At 46.6% G+C, this 21481-nt stretch overlaps 1 protein-coding gene across 1 annotated transcript in view; it reads right to left on the reverse strand.

The window, feature by feature from the left end:
* The window catches only part of LOC126545889 (protein Skeletor, isoforms B/C-like), a 341332-nt gene that overhangs the window by 67699 nt on the left and 252152 nt on the right, over positions 1-21481 (reverse strand). Inside the window, exons 11-14 of the mRNA XM_050193912.3 lie at positions 12417-12582; positions 9223-9295; positions 8787-8967; positions 5371-5485 (exon numbers count right to left, since the gene is read on the reverse strand). Coding sequence (XP_050049869.2) covers positions 5371-5485; positions 8787-8967; positions 9223-9295; positions 12417-12582 — 535 coding nt within the window. The remainder of the gene's footprint in view (positions 1-5370; positions 5486-8786; positions 8968-9222; positions 9296-12416; positions 12583-21481) is intronic.

A 21481-nucleotide genomic window follows, 5' to 3' on the forward strand; every position in this document is an offset into this window, starting at 1 on the left:
CCCGAAGGTAGGGCAACACCGGGCCGGTCCTCGGCGGAGGTGAAGCAGGCATTAAGAACTCCCCATACGCCGGCGAATCCCGAATATATTGCAATACCGGGCCCACCCTCGCCGGAGGTGAAGCAGGCGTTAAACACTCCCCCGTACGTAGGCCACTTCCGAAGGTAGGGCAACACCGGGCCGGTCCTCGGCGGAGGTGAAGCAGGCATTAAGAACTCCCCATACGCCGGCGAATCCCGAATATATTGCAATACCGGGCCCACCCTCGCCGGAGGTGAAGCAGGCGTTAAACACTCCCCCATACGTAGGCCACTTCCGAAGGTAGGGCAACACCGGGCCGGTCCTCGGCGGAGGTGAAGCAGGCATTAAGAACTCCCCATACGCCGGCGAATCCCGAATATATTGCAATACCGTGCCCACCCGCGGCGGAGGTGAAGCAGGCGTTAAGCACCCCCCATACGTGGGCCACTCCCGAAGGTAGTGCAACACCGGGCCGGTCCTCGGCCGAGGTGAAGCAGGCATTAAGAACTCCCCATACGTCGGCCAATCCCGAATATATTGCAATACCGGGCCCACCCTCGCCGGAGGTGAAGCAGGCGTTAAACACTCCCCCATACGTAGGCCACTTCCGAAGGTAGGGCAACACCGGGCCGGTCCTCGGCGGAGGTGAAGCAGGCATTAAGAACTCCCCATACGTCGGGGAATCCCGAATATATTGCAATACCGGGCCCACCCGCGGCGGAGGTGAAACAGGCGTTAAGCACCCCCATACGTGGGCCGCTCCAGAAGGTAGTGCAACACCGTGCCGGCCCTCGGCGGAGGTGAAGCAGGCATTAAGAACTCCCCATACGTAGGCTGATCCCGAATATATTGCAATACCGGACTCACCCGCGCCAGAGGTGAAACAGGCGTTAAGCACTCCCCCATACGTGGCCCGCTCCCGAAGGTAGTGCAACACCGGGCCGGCCCTCGGCGGAGGTGAAGCAGGCATTAAGAACTCCCGATACGTCGGCCGATCCCGAATATATTGCAACACCCCGCCCACCCGCGGCGGAGGTGAAGCAGGCGTTAAGCACTCCCCCATACGTGGGCCGCTCCCGAACTAAGTGCAACAACGGGCCGGCCCTCGGCGGAGGTGAAGCAGGCATTAAGAACTCCCCATACGTAGGCCGATCCCGAATATATTGCAACACCCCGCACACCCGCGGCGGAGGTGAAGCAGGCGTTAAGCACCCCCATACGTGGGCCGCTCCCGAAGATAGTGCAACACCGGGCCGGCCATAGGCGGAGGTGAAGCAGGCATTAAGAACTCCCCATACGTAGGCGGATCCCCAATATATTGCAATACCGTGCCCACCCGCGGCGGAAGTGAAGCAGGCGTTAAGCACTCCCCCATACGGGGCCGCTCCCGAAGTAAGTGCAACAACGGGCCGGCCCTCGGCAATAGAGATATGGAAACAAAGGAAAAACAATAACAGTACAGGGGAAGAGAAATGCAGCGGTAATGAAGCACTGAACGCTATAGGGATACAATAGGTACGAGGTGCTCCGGGGCATCTGGAAAGGCGTAATGGTTCCAGGACTTACGTTTGGAAATGCGGTCGTTTGCTTTAAATCAGGGGTACAATCAGGACTTGACGGGAACCAAAGGTCAGTGGGTCGCCTCGCATTGGGCGCTCACGGGAAGACCACAGATGAAGCTGTGCAGGGTGATATGGGCTGGACTAGTTTTGAAGTGAGGGAAGCTCGCAGTAAAATTGCGTATGAAGAACGGCTGAGGAATATCGAAGAAGGTAAATGGACTGAGAGAGTGTTCAGGTATCTATCTGTACAGGAAAAACATTGATTCACAGTGGAGGAAAAGAACTAGGTAGCTTACCAGCAAATATGCAACCTGTCATGTGCGCAATACAGCAACAAAGAACGTCAAGCGGAAAGTCAGAGAGGCTGAAATAATGTCATGGGTGGCGGCAAGGAAAAAGAAAATGTGCCATGAGTAACTACTTAAGAGGAAAATACTAAATTAAAAAAAAGTAGTTATGATAACTCAAAAAGAAGCTCATTACTTTTCGAAGCGAGAAGAGGAACCGTTAGAACACGCACCTATCAAGCGAGATATATGAAGGAAGAAGCATGTGTTTGCTGCGGTAAAGCTAGGGAAACAATGGAGCATGTTTTACTATAAGGTGAAGATATCTGCCCAGAGGTTGATTTATGCACCACTGGACTCCTCGAAGCCCTTGGGTTCAGCGAATGCAGAGGGAAACTAAACAGGTCCGCAATAGAGATTAGTAACACGCGATTGGAATATTGGCGCAAGTAGGGAAACGACAAAAAACGCATACGTACAAAAACAAAGTTCACAATAGGGGGTCAGAAAATTTGGTTATGGGAATTCATCGGGAGTTTTTCCATTTCTTTTTTTTTAACCTAGGTAGGACATTAGGCAGTATAGTAGCAAGCAATTGGTGGCGTAACCCATGGGCCCGTTGCAAAGGGGACGCTCATAACATCTATCCAGAGACGAGCCGGTCTGGAAACACGTTTCGTATGTTGGCAATGCCCGGTGCCACTGCATTGCTTCCATGCCAGCTGCATTAACGTCGACATTCAGCGTGAGATGGGTTCTGCAGGAATTTTTGTGCTCAGAAAACGGCTACAGACAAGTCCCGGCAATTAAGCGTGATCCGTTATTTGCTGCTTAAATTATGCTGATGGTACATTCTTCAAATACACTTTTGAAAGATTTCAAGTAACGATAATTACGCGGGAAGTAGTGGAAACCGCCTGCTCGCCTGCCTACGCATAACGCTACCATATGAGCAAGGCAGTCATAGCGAAGATTCACAGCACCAGACCATATAATAGGTTGTTTTAAAAGCAGATACTGCGGTTAACAGTGTTCACGGTGGCCTTTATGTATGTTTTTTATTTATTAGCGCAACATCAGGGTCAGTAGCGCGAGTGAGCAACTAGGAGTGTCTGCACAAAAAAGGAAAGTGCGCGAACACCGAAACATTTACACAAAGAAAATCCCACATGGCATACAACTTGGCTTGTGGATATCACAATACAAGTATGCGGATTCCACTCACTGTGGCAATCGATGTAAGCGAAGCTTTCTGTACTGTTTACTTCAATTGACGATATTTAGCGGTGATGCCAAATTAACCACGACAGTTCGTTTGTAGAGAATTACAACTACTCGGAAATATTGATGTTTCTGTGTGTGCTTCTACTACCGCAATTGTAATTTGTGGCGAGTCGCAGGTTGTGCCCATTAATTTTATTTTTGCATGTCTACAAGGCTGTGATTGCCAAAGCATTTTCAGCATTGTAACAAATATTTTCCACCTTGTAACGGCCCGAAGTATGGGCTAACAGTATTAATAAATGAATGGATGAACATTGGCGGCAATCGTTTGTGTTCTTTAGCGCTTAGTTCAATACGAAAGTTGTGAGTTGATGTTAAATGTTACTTTGCCTTCACCACTGCTGTATATATGCGTACTGCACGGGACACACAGATAGCAGTGTTTGCTAGAGCCGTTGCTGTGCGCCATTGTTTATAGCCTATGAGAAGGTTGAGCATTGTCATTGCTTTCCACGGCACATCGCATCCTGGCACAAGCGTTAAACCTTCATTGTAATAAGGGGCTGTACGTGCCAAAACACAGTTGGATTCTCAGGCACGCCGTAGAGGCACACTCCGGATTAGTTTTGACCGTCTGGGGTTCTTGCGCCTAAATCTAAGCACACGAGGGTTTTTCGCCGCGTGGAAATGCCGCGGACGGAACCCGCGACCTCGAGCAGTGCCACACACGCGGCGGGCCCAGCAGTGTTCACTGGACGTGCAACCGCTTCCGTAGTGTCGAAGCGGCTTTGCGTCCGCACACCCTCTGTCAGCAGTCCGCTTGACAAATTTGCATTAAGCTTATTTTTGAGAAATAACTGAAACGTACTGTACCGTGCCTTAAATTTATTCAGTTTGTCCGCAACCACAGTCCTGTCTAGAAGGAGCGTTTTCTTGCCTTCTCCAGTCAACTTTTCCCTCGCCCACCCTCCCCCCATGTATGGGAACGGCGAGCGAAGAATGGTAAAGCTATTTTTCAGTCGTTTTGTGCCTATGTTGCTTCTCTCCATTCTCTGCCTCCTCTCCCAACCTCCTCTCTCCCCTCTGCACTGTTGCACGTTAGTAGAAAAATAAGCGCTGCCGCTTCTGCAACGCTTTTGCGGGTGGTCAGGGATAGTTACAGCTGTCAAGGGGTATTGTAGCGACGCCTAGAGAGCTGCGGAGAGAATTGTGCACCTTCAATGCGACAGAAAGGCCGGGTTTCTCACGTCATCTTTCCACTCTACTGCTGTGCATTTGCACGCTCTGAACCACCTGTCAACGCGGCGTGCAAGACAGCGAAAGCATCAGCAGCGGAAGGAGAGAGAACGAAAAATATTATTGGCGATTCAGCTGTGAAATCGAGAGAAATGCGTTAGAATTATGTCGCACTTTCGCGGGTCCATGATTTAAACAGCGTTCACCACATCGCAAAGTGTAGTTCGGGAGCTCACTCTCGACACACACGTCCTCGCCGAAGAGCAGCAACAGGCAACCACAGGCCACCGTCAGCTGCACTGTACGTGTGTGTGTATATATATATATAGCTACACGCCGACATGTTCATGGGCCTACTGGAGTCAGAGTATCTTGAGAGCCGCGCGTTCCAAAAGGTTCACTGACGACGTATTCCAAATATGGTCCCACGGCGAGGAATTTATTCAAGTTCATTTCTCAATTCAATGCAATACATCCAACCTCTCATTCTCCCATCCATATTCGGACTCCGCAATCACCTTTCTGGATGTTAGTGTAAGCGTGCACAACAACAAGGTTGTCACAGCAGTTTACAGAAAACAGACTGATAAGCATCGAACTGAGAACATCGCCGTGACGACTTACTACGCCATCGTTATCGTCCCCTCTGTTATATGCGACGCGATTCAAAAAGCAGACAACCTGGATTGTCATGGGCTCATCAGCAGCAAACCAGCTCGCGCAGATTCACGGACTGACCTTATCCTCAGATATTGTGCATCAACTCCTAATATAAATCGTATCCTCCGGAAACATCATAACATGCTCTTATGGGTCGAGAAAATGCGCAAAATTGTTGTCTGGGAGCTTGAAATCGCACTCTTGATGTAGGCCGGACCCCGGCCGAAACGTCGAAACAGATATACCACGCGACCGGCTTTCGACACATACAATTTTTTTCCACTTTGACGCTCCTATATAATACTAACGCATTCTTGCCACCGAACATGTTCAGAACTGACAACGAAGCCCATCAACCTAGCATCAACCTAGTAACTCACTCGTTTGCGCTCGCACGTGGAATGTGATGGTGTCTGTCTCCAGGTGCCAGCCCACTTGTATTCGGTTGGAGACAATGGCCTCGCAGTTGCTAAAATCACCCGGTCTTTGCTGCGCCTGCATTGAAGCCACACATACACTACCCGCTGTGTACCCGTGGTGCAATAACATTCTTTTTCATTGTTTTAATTAGCTATGTGCCATTAACAAAGCTACGTTCAATAAGCTGAGCTCTAATAATAACAAGTGCATATTCAAACCTCTTGTGAGGGAACAGAATTGCTTTCTATTGCTAGTAATAATTTTAGCATGCAGATGTTTAGCCGCTCAGCTTTCAAGTTCCCTTAATGTTTAATTGGCTTCACTAGTCTATTCATGTCTTTAGGCCGGGAGAAAAGCCAGCGGCAATTCCCTGCCCAAGTGATACACGGCGTGACTTTAGAACACGCAGAATGTTTAGAAATCGCCTGTGGCAGAATCCTTGAGCTGGATTAGCGCTGGACATTAAGTGCGCGAGAAATCAAAATGCATTACCGAATTTTTAACGAAAATAGTTAATTAATATTTTAATTATTTATTTTACGACGCCTATTGGAATTTACGAAGTGCAGCCGGTGCATTTGCAAGTCATATCCATTTGGAAATGAAAATAAGGATCGCACGGGGTTCGAGATATGCGCCATGAAATCTGCTGTAAAAATGCACTACTGGCCCACCACTTCTTTTTTAAACAAACTACCGTTTTGTGCATTCACTCATGAGTTACTGGAACGCTGATGTATTTCATCGCATACTTTGGAAATTAATGTCTCGAAACTGGTGTCATCCTGAAAATTTGCTCCGAGGGAGAGCTCACCGGCTGCAAAACGCAAATTGCTATATGTGCCGTAAAGTATGTAATTAAAAAGTTAATTAGATAGTTTTTGTTATTCAGTCGAATATGCATTTTTGCTTCTCGTGCGGGTAATGACTGCCTGTTTGAGCATTCCAGCTCAACGATTAGAGTTATGCTATCTGCCTGAGGCGATTTTTTTTAAATTCTGCAAGGTATAAAAAACACACGGAATTAGGCAGATGAATTTCTATTGACTACTTCATTGGTGTACAAAGTAAAAAATTCATGCATAAATTAATCTGGGAGTTTTCTCAGTATGCATAAGCATTGTGCCAATTGCTCATCGCCATGTAGCCCGGTGCATTATCAATGTTATGAAACTTGATCCGACCAGAATAAACCGGTCGTTAATAACTTTATCGGAAAAGATCCGACCATTATCAACCCTTATCGGCTGTTATCAAACTTATCGGACTCGATCTGAGCCTTATCAACACTTATCGGTCGGTATCAAACTTATCGCAATTGGTCCGATCCTTATCAATCCTTATCTGTCTTGATCCGGCATGGTCCGACACTTATCAACCCTTATCGCTGTTGATTAACCTTATCAGAATTGATCGTATACCATCATATGCCCTTATTGCTCTTTAACACCTTATCCATCCGCGTCGAAACATTAGCAATCGTAATAAGACCTATCTAACCGCTCATCACTCCTTATCATCTTTATGAACTCACTGACTGCTTATTGAGCACCGCAACGTTTTTCCTTTCGAATTTAGTCTGCTTTATACAATAATTTTTCTATAGCGATTTGTCTTACGTGACAGGCGGACGGACGGACGGACAGACGAACGGACAGGTTTTTTTCGCTAGGTAGCCATAGAAATGCGTACGCATTTAAAAAGCAATTGCCCTGACGATCCTTCACTGTAGTACAGCATTAAAAAAATTGGAGGACAAGGATGGAACGCAATAGCATTCAAGGATCCCTGACTGCTTCTCACGCTTCCTGAACTGCAGCGTATGTAACCGCAATGTTTGCCGGGAAACCCTCGTGGCGAACGCTATGCACGAAAGCGGGCTTTCTGGTAGAAATGCGGCATCTTGCAGGGGCCGCGATGGATCGATGTTATGAGCGTCCCCTTTGGAACGGGTTGCGCCGCCAAGCTCTTGCTATTATAGCAAGAGCTGGTGCTCGCGATGCGGCGGAGGCGAGCGCCATCTGGAAGCGTTTCAAGGAAGCGGGCACACTGCTCCTTGGACTCTGAGATAGTTACGCGCCGGCGTGTGGAAATGGCAGACGCCGTCTCCAGTCTGAGCACTGTAGAAACGCTGGAAAAGGGGTTTGAGTTTTCGCGTAAGAGAATTATGTTTTCTCGTACATTCAAATTACAGTCCGAGAGCTATCATGTCTTTAGGTTGTGCGTAAGTCGTAGTTCACGATTTTTCAGCGTATTATAGCTTGATAAATTCAATTAGTTCATTGAATTCTTTGGTTCATATAAACGGCCTTGGTATGTGTGGTTCGAGAATCTTTTCGAGGATGCGGCGTCTGACGCGAGATTTTTTGCGACATGGGCTCCTTAACGCTATCGCTTTAAAACCAGGTACTGGAGGGAGTAAGCTGCACAACGGTGCGCATGAACTTCACACGCGTCAGGGACCTCTTCGCAGGGAGCGCCATCTCGCGGACGCCGCAACCTTCGTTCTGTTTTGACGGGAGCTTGATGCGCATCTGTACGGTAGTTTGGCATATTTTGCATAGCGTCCGTGCTTCCAGATGCGAAAAACTTCGCCGATGGTTACGATACTCCCCAATGAAAAATTTGAGCGCAGCTCTCTACGTGTTTTCATTTCGTGATATACTGAGGCAAAGAATTTGAGAGAGACACGTAGCACAGTCGGCAATCGTCAAAAATCTGATCTGCGGGCCAAACACGCAGACTTTTATGCATGACTCGTCGAAGGTTCCAGTGTAATCGCTGGTGCCGCTTGGCTTTCACAAAGTAGTACCCAATTCGCGTCGCGCATACAATCCGATTAGAAAACAACCGCAAACCATGACAATAGAAACAAGCGCCAAAACTAAACCAAGGAAACCAAACAAGCGCAAGCGAGAGCTGACGCGAGCAGACGATAGTACGAAACAAACGGTCTGGCTGAGACAAGGTACGAGTACGCATCGAGCGGTTGGGCGTGTCCACATGAAACCAGTTTCCCGCGCGCAGGCCACTGAAGGGGCCGCTCTTGGTCTCCGCCATTCGCGGCTCACGTCTTTCATCTGCCGCTCCATGTTCGCTCTTTCATCTTTGGCTCTTGTGCTCGTTCGCTTTGTTACGCCACCGCCGCCGACGCGGACGCTTGCCAAAGGAAAGGGCCATTAAGAGCTGCGCTCTAAAATGCGCATCTAGTGGCGTTAGCCGTGCTCTCGTCTGCGCTATCGAAGCCCACCGTGTTTGTTTACAAGCAGTGCTGACGTGTTTCTGCTGTGGCGAGTGACTAAGCGTTTAGTGGGACCGCTGTAGACCATCGATGGCCCAATCCGGTGTTTCGCAGCGCGCAAGCCTGCTCACTCACCTCCTTCATAAGCATTCCTATGCTGGGAGGAACATTGAGCTCTTTGGGAATCTCAGCCATGATGAAGACCTCGGTGTAAGTGATACAGTAGACAGAGAACCAATCTATGTCGTCGACCGTCAGGTTTCCAGGCAGAGTAAGGCGCACATTGGCGTTCACGTAGCCCTTAAGCTTTCGCACTCTGAAAAACAAAAAATCGACGGAAATATGACATCGACAAGTGCTCTAAGAAATTACACGGCGTTGCTAGCCGCAATCGTAGTTAAAATACTCCAATATAACAAGCACGAGTTGCCCATAACTGAACACAAAGTACGTGTATACGTTTACACAAATATTCACGCGATGTTTTGTGGCACAACTGCTGCCTGATCTGCTCAATGAAAGGTGCTTCATTGCTTTTCTCGGCTACGAAATAATCCAATGCAATTCGTACCTTCCATTCTCGTCGGGGATCTTGGTGCCATCGGGTCTCGGCCGCTCTCCCTTTCCGACGAGGAAGAATGCATCTGGTAGAGAAACCCGCAACGCTGTGATTGCTACTACACTTCTGGTTGGTCAGCGCGAAATGAGCCGGGTTTCGTCTTGATCGTGCCTGAAAGGCAAGCTTTTGCACCAGGGGGAATATCCTGTAAGTGCCCACCTAGTGGACATGCGTATTTCGTCTGCTGCTGAAGTTCTGATTGGCTGGGCTGGGGTACGCATCAGAACAAGGCCGGCGCCCCCAGCCAATCAGCAGTTCAGCAGCAGACAAAATGGACGTGTCCACTAGGTAGACACGTACAGAAAACCCCCTGCCCCCCCCCCGCAGGAGTCCTTTTGGATGAACTTAACGTCGTCTAGTCCTTGTGAACACTCTGAACCCACATTGTTTAGGCTGCATTCAATTAAGCAATTTTGCTGGTATATCGTAGTGGATAATCACACAACACTGAACACCTTTTTTCATCAATAGCTGCGATTATATAAGGCATTCACTTCCCTTTATACCCACCGTGGTTGCTCAGTGGCTATGGTGTTGGGCTGCTGAGCACGAGGTCGCGGGATCGAATCCTGGCTACGGCGGCCGCATTTCGATGGGGGCGAAATGCGAAAACGCCCGTGTGCTTAAATTTAGGTGCGCGTTAAAGAACCCCAGGTGGTCGAAATTTCTGGAGTCCTCCACTACGGCGTGCCTCATAATCAGAACGTGGTTTTGGCACGTAAAACCCCATAATTGATGGACGTTCCTTTATGTGGTAAAATTGATGCGGCTGTACGAGGGCATAGTGCGTGATCCGCGCTACTAAAACAGGTGCACCCTTTTCACCTTTCCATATGAGGGGCCTTCAATAGCGATTTCTGCTGACCTCCTTTTTAGCTTATTGCAGGATGCTGAAACTGCGAATGTGACTTGACATAGGTCGTTATAGGTTACGTGCCAATTTGCAAGTCTGAACTGATAAGGGTTTTTATTTTATCGGTGCTCCATTGGTGCAAGGTGTGATTATGGACCAAGTAACTACAGAGCAGTCATCAAGTTTCTTTACTTGAAAGGAGTTTCAAAAAGGCGTTGAAAAGTTTCTTTACTTTCTAAGAGAGGCGTTCGATGCGATGAAAAAGTTTTATGGGGAGGATAACCCATCAGATGATATAGTCAAGAACTCGATTCGTGGATTCAAATTTGTTCGGACTTGGGTGGGAACGGCTCCTATTGGAGGTCGACCCCACTCCGCTATTGATGAACACGCAATCCAGCAAGTGGAGGCGGTAATTTTGAAAAATCGCATAGCCATTCGAGACCTAGCGCAAGATGTGGAGATTAGTGTGGGGTCGATGTAAAAAGTCATTCAAGGCTATCTTCATATACGTAAGCTATCCGTTCGCTAAGTTCCCCGGCTACTGACACCTTTCTGGAAGCAGGATCGATGCTCTCTGGCCCTTTTGACGGCGTGCCATGGAAACCAGGACTTTTTCAATGGACTGACCACACAGCATAAAAGCTGGTCATTACTGTAATGCTGAGTCCAGTCAATGTAATGAAGGCCCCTAAGAAGGCACAACCCTCGGCAGGCAAGGTCATGCTCACAGTCTTTAAGGACCAGCACGGAGGATGACTTTCCTACCAAACAGTACCACGAGTACTGAGGTGCAACATGCTTAACTACTGAGGAAATTTTGGGAGTCATCAAAACTAACAGACGCGCCATGCTCACCAGATGTGTCCTCCGCTTTCTGCAAGACAGCGCCCCAGTTCACAACTCACATTTTATCCAGATGGAAGACCACTGATGCTTCTTTGAAATTCCCCGTCATCCCGCTTATTTACCCGGCGTCTCACCATCGGACTTGCACCTTTCTCCAATAATAAAGTGATTACTGAAGGGCAAGCATTTTCCTGATGACGAGACTTACATTTACGAAGTCACAACGTGGCTTTGGGAGCAACCTGTCGACTTGTAGAAGCGAGGCCTTTACAGTTGCATAAAGAGATGGCAGAAGAGTACGTCCCTAAGTGGTGCGCCAAGTTTCGTTGCTGTAAGTACGCAGTGAGTGGGGGAATCTTCAATGAATGTTCTTCGTAGAACAACGACGGCGGCGATAAAAGGTGCGACGACGTCCAATATTAGAAAAATACATGTAAGATGCACTGGCAATCTATTGATGAGCTTCAACATCACAAAGCAACAGGCCACACTGTAGCCTAGGGCTTCGGATAAATTCTCACAAAAAGAAAACTGGCATCACATGTGAAGCTGTTTACAAAAACAAATGCACAGAAGACCTCTTCACCGTCCAAGCGCTCTCCAACACTAATAACACTGAACCACAAGAAAAAAGTAATATTCGCGATTACAAAAAAAAAAAAATACATACCCAAATAACAACGAGATAAAAGGCATCCTAATCAAAGTTAACTTTTTGATGTTCTCCATTCCTCAAAAACACTGCAAGGTCTGTGTTGCAAGTCTACAGCGAAGCGGTCCAAGCTGGAAGTCTCGTTAGAAACAATCTTTTTCTGTAGTGCCAAGCGTTAGGAAACGTTTTGACCCTGCACAACTGTACTGAGCCTATAAGTTTCTCCGGGGGGTGATGATGCGCTCTCGAATGTTTCGCTTAACCAGGGTGGCAAACGATGGTGTTTTTATTCATTTAGAGGTGTTATACGCAGCGTGCAGCTTGATGTCAAAAGACAATTAAATCGGGCACCGACATTCAGTTTAAAAGGGGATAGCGGGCATGTTGCGGATCATGTACGATCAAAGCTTGAACAATGCAAGTTAATCAGCATGACCTCAGTGACGCTGTCACGTAACGAGCACCATTATCTGTAATTTTAATCTGTTACATGGCTTACAATATTTCCGAATTCTCCTGTATTTTCGGCTTGCCTTTGTTTGTAAAATGACACTCCATAGTATATTCTTTGTATACTCTTTCCAGAATGAAAAATGTTTTAGAGGTCAGTACCAGTGGCCTTTTATGCGACATCTCTGTACTTTGTGGGATCCCCATTTCCTGATAATGTTGACTTTCGCGCTATTTGACGACACTTATGCCGTGCAACAAATACTTGCTCGAGTTGTTCCTGCAGTTTCGGTCCTCGTCAACAAGCTGCAAACTATCCAATAAGAGCTCTAGAATCCATACCTGGCGCTGAGCCATCGTAGCTGAAGTTCTCGAGCAGCAGCGTCTTCTTATCCTCGACGACGACCGCATCGGCGCGCGTGCTGTGTGCGCCGCTGATGTTGAGCGCGACGGGGGTTGGTCGCGGGTAGTCCACGTCACCCGGGATGTCCACGTGAGCGAAGCTGGTCTGCGAAGCACAGGCTCAGTGTATGCACGTGCACATCATTTACTGTGGATCTACACAGCAAAAGTCAACCGGTGACAACGAACGTCTGTCTACGCGATTTCATCTTCATTTGCGAGCCGCTAATCCAAGTCGGCACGCAGTGCTATGCAGAAAAACGATGTGCAATCAAGGAGGGTGTACAAAAGCAAATGTTTGCTTCGCCGAAAACAAATAATAAGTATTTGTCTTTTTGTTTGCGACAAGTAACAAACGTAGGAAATTATTGCGAATATTCCCAAGATTTCTGCATGCAGACTGATTTTCGGCGGACATGGAATGCGACGTCGATAGTTGAAAGCATAGATGGCCTGGTCACACGGGACTATATCCCGTATTGGCGTCAGTTCAGGAAAATAAACTTTATGTGGATTTAGTAAGTGACGCGAGGTTCCGGGGAAGATAAGGCAGTTTCGCGCAAAGGTCGACGCATTGACAGTGATATGGATTTCGAGTGGTGTTACGCTCAACGGACAAAGTAAGGAGGAAGCTTTAGCTAGGGCCCAACTCCGATGCGGCCCATTCAAATACATGTAAAACGCAGAAACGTTTTTCTGAGATAACCCCTGGACCGATTTTAATGAAATGCGTTGCATTTGAGAGAGAAAGTTAAATTCTAGTGAAAGTTGCAAGTGGAATTTGGTTTAAGGTCTGAGTTTTGTTAAAAAGATTTTCGAAAATTCGGAAGTTTGAAAAAAATACAGCAGCACGAAGTTTACAAATTAATAGCTCTGCATCAAGAATAGCTATCAGAGTTCTGTAAACGGCATCTATTAGATCATTCAAAGCGGACGAAATTCTATGAGTCAATTTGTATCTTACGTGAATTCGTTAGGTTGTTAAGTCGTTAGATGTAATATTAGAAGAAATGAACATAATTTTGATATCATCTTCCATTGCCGAGTTACAGGGTTTTAAACTTGATACTTCGGTTTTCTGAAAATTCTCAATTTCTGCCACATTTTAATAAAAATTCACGACCTGAATCAAAAATACGACACGAACAGCCACCAGAGTTTAAGTTTTTCCTTTGAATACAAAAAGAACTCAAATTTCGTCTAGTGGTTGCCGAGAAAAACGAATTCTCCTTTTACATGTATTGAGATAGGAGCCATGGAATGTATGACATGGAAGACAACGCCGTGGAATGTATGACTGAGTCGGCAAAAAGCACCTGCGTTTGAAGGCGACTTGATTGACGTCGGGCACGAAAGTTGCAGAGAAACGCAGCGCGAACGTGCGGCACGCAGAAGAGCGAAACGAAGCCGCACACAAGTGGCAGCATACGAGATTAGTGATCAGCGCGCTCGCTTACCTCACAGAGGCGTTGCGTTAGCTTGAAATCAGCCCGGCTGATTCTTTGAAGCCAGACCATCCTCCGCGCCGCGTCTCGCTTGGCAGATGGCATACGGAATAGTCGCTTGCCGTCTCTTTCCCGTGTGCTGCACCCGAAGGCACAGCAACGCGGCATCGCGAACGCGGAACTACGCTACAAAAGCACAAACGAGACGCGAAGCGTGGCGCCTGCGTACGCGCAATGTTTATCACCGCGATGGCGGCGGAAGCAAACAACAAGCAAGACAAAAGCGCGCGAGAGAACGTGACGGCGTTCGACCAATGGGAGTGAAGAGCGTCGAGGGACGGCGGCAATCTTCAAAAGATGGCGCTACTTTTTATTTTAATTATGGGTTTTAAGTGCGTGAATAAATGCGAATAAATCATCACCAACGTCGTCGTTTGAAGGAGGAACTCACCGGCCTAAACGAAGAAAATTGATGGTTCTTCCTTTCGCTCCCTTTATTTTTGGAGTGTGCGTATCTGGCTTGGATCTGAGGACGGGTACGATTGGGGACCCATCGTGTGGCCTCTTCCACTGGTTATGTCCGACAACAACAAAGCTTGGAGGTGGAATGGTACGCGGCAGGGTTTCTGTGCCACGGGAGGCATGTTAAGATTGACGTGAGACACACTTGAGTTCCTCTGATCTCCCCGATGCCATCATCGAGTTATGGATATTTAGTCAAGGGGTTAGCATCACACAGAGAACGCACAGTATGTAACACTCCTAGTGCAGTTGCTGCTTCAAAGTTGACAAGTGTTCCCTGAGAGCGCTCATCTTTCTTGGCAAAGTAGATGGTTGTCAGGATTCTGTGGTCTTGATATGTCAGCTCCGCAGGGAATTCACCGAGGATTGGCAATGGTTGTGTGGAGCCACACTCAGGTAAGTGAAGGATTTCTAGTCTGGCTGCCGAGTGCGTCTTCACCCATGGTATTTCATCGTGGCAGCAGAGTCGATGACTCTGCTGCCATAACTCTGCTACAACCCGACGGTTCCGCGCGAAATGATTTAATTTGACAAACTTTCTGAAAGTGCGTCCTTCTTCCACAGGAGAGGACGAGTGCGGGTATATGCAACACACGTCGCCTTGCGTGCTGGCCATGCGCCAAGCTGTTGTTCGCTTCATCTTTCCATGGGGTGTTCGGCATGAGTCGACATGGAGGGTTACGTCATGGCAGTTATCAATCAATCAATCAATCAATCAATCAATCAATCAATCAATCAATCAATCAATCAATCAATCAATCAATCAATCAATCAATCAATCAATCAATCAATCAATCACTCAATCAATCAATCAATCAATCAATCAATCAATCAATCAATCAATTTATTAATATTACATTTCATCTTAACCACAGCATATTAAATATACAGACGAGGACTCCAATGTGCGAGGCTACAACGGGATCCTTGTTTAAGGTTACACATAAGTATTACAAAAATTAGTTGCAGTGCGAACAATAGAAGTGATAGAAATCCAGAACAAGAATTAAAGTCTTACGAACATCAAGGATTTAACAAGTAATCTTTTACTGAATTCTTGAATGAAAGTACCATTGGATTTTTGAGATATACGTAAATGATACCATAATGTGATCTCACAGAAAGCTGAAGATGATTTACCATATTTAGTAGGAACCTTAGCCAGAACTTATTAGCAGCAAACCTGGTAAGTTGATATTTCTTAAAAGCTCACAATCAATGAAATTACTGGAAAGTTGAATTTTAATTTGCTTACACAATAACACAATTAGACTAAAACTAAATAGTTACTTTGCAGCACGACGTTGTTGGTGGCGCTGCCATTGCGAGAACAGTGAAAATAATCCGAATAGCCCGATTTTGTAAACGCTGAGCGGATGAAAGATGACTGTGATATGTATTCCCGACGAGACGATGTCATAGCTGACTTGACTATGCATGAAAATATTCGTACTTCGACTGCGAGTCCAAGTATTTGGTCAGTTGCGCAACCACCGTGTTGTAAGACGTTGCGGCGGTGGTTGAGGCATCGGTCGCATCAGGTGCCGGTAGTGTTTCGTAAATATATAAATTATATATAAATTATTTATTTATTTCGAAAATGACATACAAATACGAGCCTGCCCAAGCCAACAATGGGCTTGTGGGGCAGCGCTCGGCAGAATGGAGCAAGCCAGGGAGCGGCACAGTAAATCAATTATGTACAAGACTCAAAAATAAAACTAAAGAAAGAAAGAAAGAAAGAAAGAAAGGAAAGAAACCAAATTACGCATACAAATCAAAAATATAAGATTTAACTTCTTTCCGTGTGCTGGAAGATAAAACTTTATCTGGCAGGTCATTTAACACATCAGGTACATAGAAGGCACGGACACGTTTGCCATAGCTTGTCCGTACTCTTGGTAAGGTAAAGCGGTCCCGTGTACGTAATGCTCTGGTGGGGACATACGGGAGGCAGAACTCATTGTTCCATATATACAAAAGGATTACCGTTTCTTTGAATAACAGCCTGAACGAGGGCATGTGCGAGCATGAAAAAAGACTGGAATTGTTAGTAATGTGCACACCATACATCACCGCCCGAATTATGGATTTTAGTAAAGAATCAACTTTATTGCGCCAAAACACTGAACAGAAATAAAAAGAACAGATTCCATATCTCAGCACACTGTACGCTAATGCATGTGCTATTGTTTTCCTTACGTAAATTGGACATAGTGCTTTAATAGAATGCAGTAGGCAGGCTATTTTGCGCAGCCTTTCACAAACGTTAGACAAGTGAGTGTTCCAGGACATGTTAGAATCAAAATGAACACCGAGATAATTGACACTTGAGAGGTATGGAATAGGAGAGCAAGATCAATTGTTACACAGAGGAGAATGAAGAAACAGTGGAGTGATGACAGGAATAGATTTCAGCGGATCGTGAAAACATACTAATTTAGTTTTATTCTGGTTAATAGAAATTAAGTTTTTACGGTACCAACTGATAACATTTGTAGTGTCAGTTTGTAATTCAGCCACGGCTTGATGGTAATTAGTATGACGAGATACTAAAAGCGTGTCATCTGCGTATTGAAACACCCAACAGCGAAAAATTGCTTGACTGAGATCATTAACGTACAAGTTGAATGAAAGGGGAGCTAAAATCGACCCTTGGGGAACTCCAGCGCTCAACTGTCTAGGTTTGCTTTTAATATTTCCGAGAACTACTACTTGAATTCGACCGTGCAAATAATTCTCAAGGAAAGTTAGAAAAGGCCCTCGGAAGCCATAGCTATGAAGTTTACAAAGTAAAATTTCATGGTTGACGGAGTCAAAAGCTTTTGATACATCTATTGTAGCAACATAACATATGTAGCAACATATTGATACATAATGTAGCAGACATGGTCGTCAGCATAGTGAAGTAGCATTCCTTTGGATCACGCTTGATCTCTGATGCTGAATACGAGCAGGAAGTTGTCAAATCTCTTCCCCTGAACACTCGCTAGCGAGGTCCTGCAGATGCAGCAGTGCCATAGGTGACCGGGGAGGGGGGCACTTAGCCCCCACTTTGAGAGTAGGCCAAGTAGGCCCTCCACTTTCGAAAGCGTGCGCTGTCAGCTGCACACTGGAAAATCTAGCAAAATAGCTGAGGCCAAGCTGTCTTTCAGAATAGCGCCGAGGTAATTATGATTTTTACTACTTATTCCTTGGTTAGGCAGCGAGGATTGTCTTTCGGGCCTCGTCGCCACGCGCTGTAGCAGACGACGCAGTCAAGGGCTTCGCGGTGCGAGCCGCCTGCGGGACGCGCCTTGGACGCCGGCAGAGGATGCTGTCACCGGGTGATCGAAAACAAGTTGTACCTTCCGCCACTGGCGTAATTCCTTGTTTGTAGGGGCCGTCTAACATAACTGGCTTTGAAAACACAATATCAGCGTTGCTCTTAACAGCGGAGCTGTGTAGGGGTTCGCAATGTCCGTTGAGCGTGGCTGCTGTTGTCAGCACGCGTCTGTCACGCCAGGAGAAGGTTCTCCGCTCGGCCGACAGATGCCGCCCACACCACAGCGACCGCCACCAAAAAGACGGAGACGTACAAAAAGCACAGTTCGCAATAGGGGATGAGAAAATTTGGGCGTGGTAGTTCAAAGTGTTTTTTTTTCCTTTTTTCATTGTTTAACCTAGGTAGCATATTAGACAGTACAGTAGCAAGAGCTTGGTGGCGCAACCCACCGCCCCGTTCCAAAGGGGACGCTCATAATATCCATCCATCCATCCATCCGTCCGCGAGGATTGACTAAAGTTGCACGTTGGGCTTGTTGGTTTTGTCCTGTTTCTGATGCGCTACGCCTTTTGCGTCCGCGAGGGGTTGCGCTGCTCTGAGCGAGCCTAGTGTTCCTGTGTATGCTCCCGCAGAGAGCACAGTTGCGCATAACTTTTCCGGCACCGCTCGCACCGCTATTCGCCGAGCGCTATCACGTGGTGCAAAATGACGTCAAATGTACAACTGCGTCGAAGCCAAATTTACGGCGCGACGCCGAATCCTCGTTTCGGTCAGCGCCATCGACATTGGAATCAGCGGACCGTCGAGCGTGAGTTGCATTCATCGCTTGCGGGTCGCAGGTACGATATTCGACGATATTAAGTCAAGGACTTTGGTGAAGTGATACGAGGCGCATCATGTTGACACTTGTATTCCAGTATGACGGGGTGCAGCGCACACAAACTGCTCAAGCCACACGGAAGGCTACTGCCTATGGGCCCAAACTGGCCGGCTTCGAAAGGGACCAGGATGTGCGAGGTGCCTTGTTTATACTAAGGCAACATTTATCCCGCGTAACACTCCTTTTAACGCTGAGACCCGTACGCCTGGCATGAGAGGTTGTTCACTTATACGTTTTTTGGCGTATATGTGCAGCGCGACACAGACGTGGGACAATGCATGAACTCCGTGCCGCGCTGCATATACGTAAACGCCAAGAATGTTGACCGACCAACTCGCCCCATTCCATGTGAACGATTGTTCTGACAATGCGGGTCTCGAACAGTGTGTTCAAAACAAAGTAACTACTAGCAGATACAATTTACTCGTTGCACCCTGGTGTTTCTCCCCTCTGTATTTTTGTTTTATTTATTGTCGGCGTTGTAATTTTCATGTAACGTTGATTGAAGTGCTAGTATTCATTTTTCTGTAGTAAGCGAAAACGTCGCGCGCTCCCGCTTATGAGGCAGCTGTGACAGCTTCAGCATTAACCGCCCGCAATGTCTTGCTGGCTGAATTGGCCTTAGTCGATATGAGGAATGTAAAATTCTGCCTGTATGTTTAATAAGCGCTGTGTTACAGTAAATTAACCTGAGCAGTATAAAGAGATAAAGAAAACTGTGTTGTCATATTAGAGTCTGCAATGTGTGAATAATTAATTTGCAAGTTTGCCATCTTATGTGATTAGCGCAATAAAAATAACCTCTTGTTACTCTTAATAGCTTGTTGCCTTTCAAGTGGCTTTGAATTCTGCCCCCCCAAGGCTCCAATAACCAGCACTCATCCCCTGCTGCCACCAGCCATTGCTCATCCATTCCCTTGCACGAAATGAATTTGATCTAGAAGCTCATGCATCATGAATCTTTTTGCACTTGCAGATTTGCTGCCACGAAGCAGCAGTTTAGTTTGCGGTATGAGTGAATCGTAAAAATAAGCTTCGCATAAGATGTGCGCGTGTGAACACTTGAAATGCGTTAAAATCTACGTGTCTGCACCGCATATATCGAAAACGTGCAGCTGCTGTGAACCACGGTTAGTTATGTATGACGGTCACGGTCACTGACATAATTGCAGGCACAATAGGTCTCTTGGCGACGATCATTATCCGTCTCGTTTCGGCAGTCAAAATGCGCTCACATAATTGTCCACCATACGTGTGCGAAGTTTTCTTTAGCACCATTTAAAACATTTCTTGCCTTCCGACCTCGGTAGGAAAACTTCATATGCATACTGAAAAACACTGCAGCGATTTTTGTTGCAACGTAATGAGCGTTTGGACTCGAACTTTTGAGCTCTTCAAGCCACGGTCGTAGTCAGGATTTTATTGCGGGGGATCGAGGGGTTCCTACCCCTTGTAACTACGTTCGTGCGTGTGTTTGTATATGTGCGTGCATGCGTATATGTACATACAAACTAAAAATTTCGGGGGGTTGGCACCCTACACTCCCTCAGGCTACGCCAATACTTGGAGCGTAGCCTGCATTACAAAGTGCCATCTAGGTCAGCGCTCGCGAACATTTGCCGCATGTAGCTCGCAACCAGAAGATAAAAAAGCAAATGAAACAGCGCGCGGTATTTGCTTCCTGCGCGCGCGAGAAGTGGCTTCACTGCAGAGCTGGAACATAAAGCGGACCGCAACTCTGCTCCCTGCGAGAGCATTGAGCTACAGAGCGCCAGGTGAAGGGGGAGAGCCTGTCTTACGTGCATTCGCGCCATGGACGAGTCCGAGTGCGTTCGCCGGTCAGCTGCAGCCGCTCCGGAAACAGCGGACGTCTCGAACGTCAGCGCGCGTGGAAGAGCGAATAATCGCGCAACAGCAGCGAAACGCCTGTGGAGGCAAGCGATCCCCGAGAGTCAGATGAAAGAAGCGGAGGCTCAACGCAGAGATGTGGCTTTCCTGTGTTTCCCTATAAGGAACATGAAGCGCAGGTCCTAGCTTAAGGCAACGATAGAGAGGATAAGTGACGAGATCGGAGCAATAAACATTAGCGATGAATTGAGAGGATAATGATACGAAACCAATTATTCAATAACAGAGTAGATAATCATAACAAAACAACAGATGATCACACAAAAAGAACAGAAAGAAACAGCTAATCACCAGAACACACAGGAACAGCTAATCAGAAGAAAAGAACAGATACACACAAAAATCACAAGGGAAACACAGGGGAACCGCTGTTTCCTCAGATTTCACAAACGTGGAACTGGCTTTCACTTTTTTATAATTTAGCGGTCTGTAATCAGGGCAGCAATTTTAGCGATTGTTATAGCTAAATTCAGCGAATTTCTTGTCTGTTTAGCGTCAAAGTTTTCAATCCACTGTCTGGCGGCTTATTTTAATCTGAACGTAAAAGCAAAATTTCAGCTGTCGTCACACGTAATCACGTAAATATATCAGTAAGATACCAACACGGGTCCAGAAAAGGTTACTGTACATCTACTCAGCTAATTGAAGCTGTTTACGATTTCGCAGAAGAAATTACTAATGATAACCAAATTGGCGCAATATTTTACAGATTTCAGGAAACCATTCAATAAGGTTTCACAGCAAACGGTACTTTGTAAATAAATGAAGTCCTCGAAAGTACACAATTGACAACCTGGTTGGGTTACCACTCTAGCTGAGAAACCGGCAGCGATGTTTTGTTTACAGCGACCACTCTTCGGAAAGGTTTTCGGTAGACTCTGGCATACCACAGGCATCCATGATTGGGCCGTTTTTAGTTCTCACATTCATTAATGGCAAATTAACGTATATTTCATTTAAAATTAGATTGCACGCTATTGATTGT

The sequence above is a fragment of the Dermacentor andersoni genome, chromosome 1 (assembly GCF_023375885.2).
Source record: "Dermacentor andersoni chromosome 1, qqDerAnde1_hic_scaffold, whole genome shotgun sequence".
NCBI lineage: Eukaryota > Metazoa > Arthropoda > Arachnida > Ixodida > Ixodidae > Dermacentor > Dermacentor andersoni.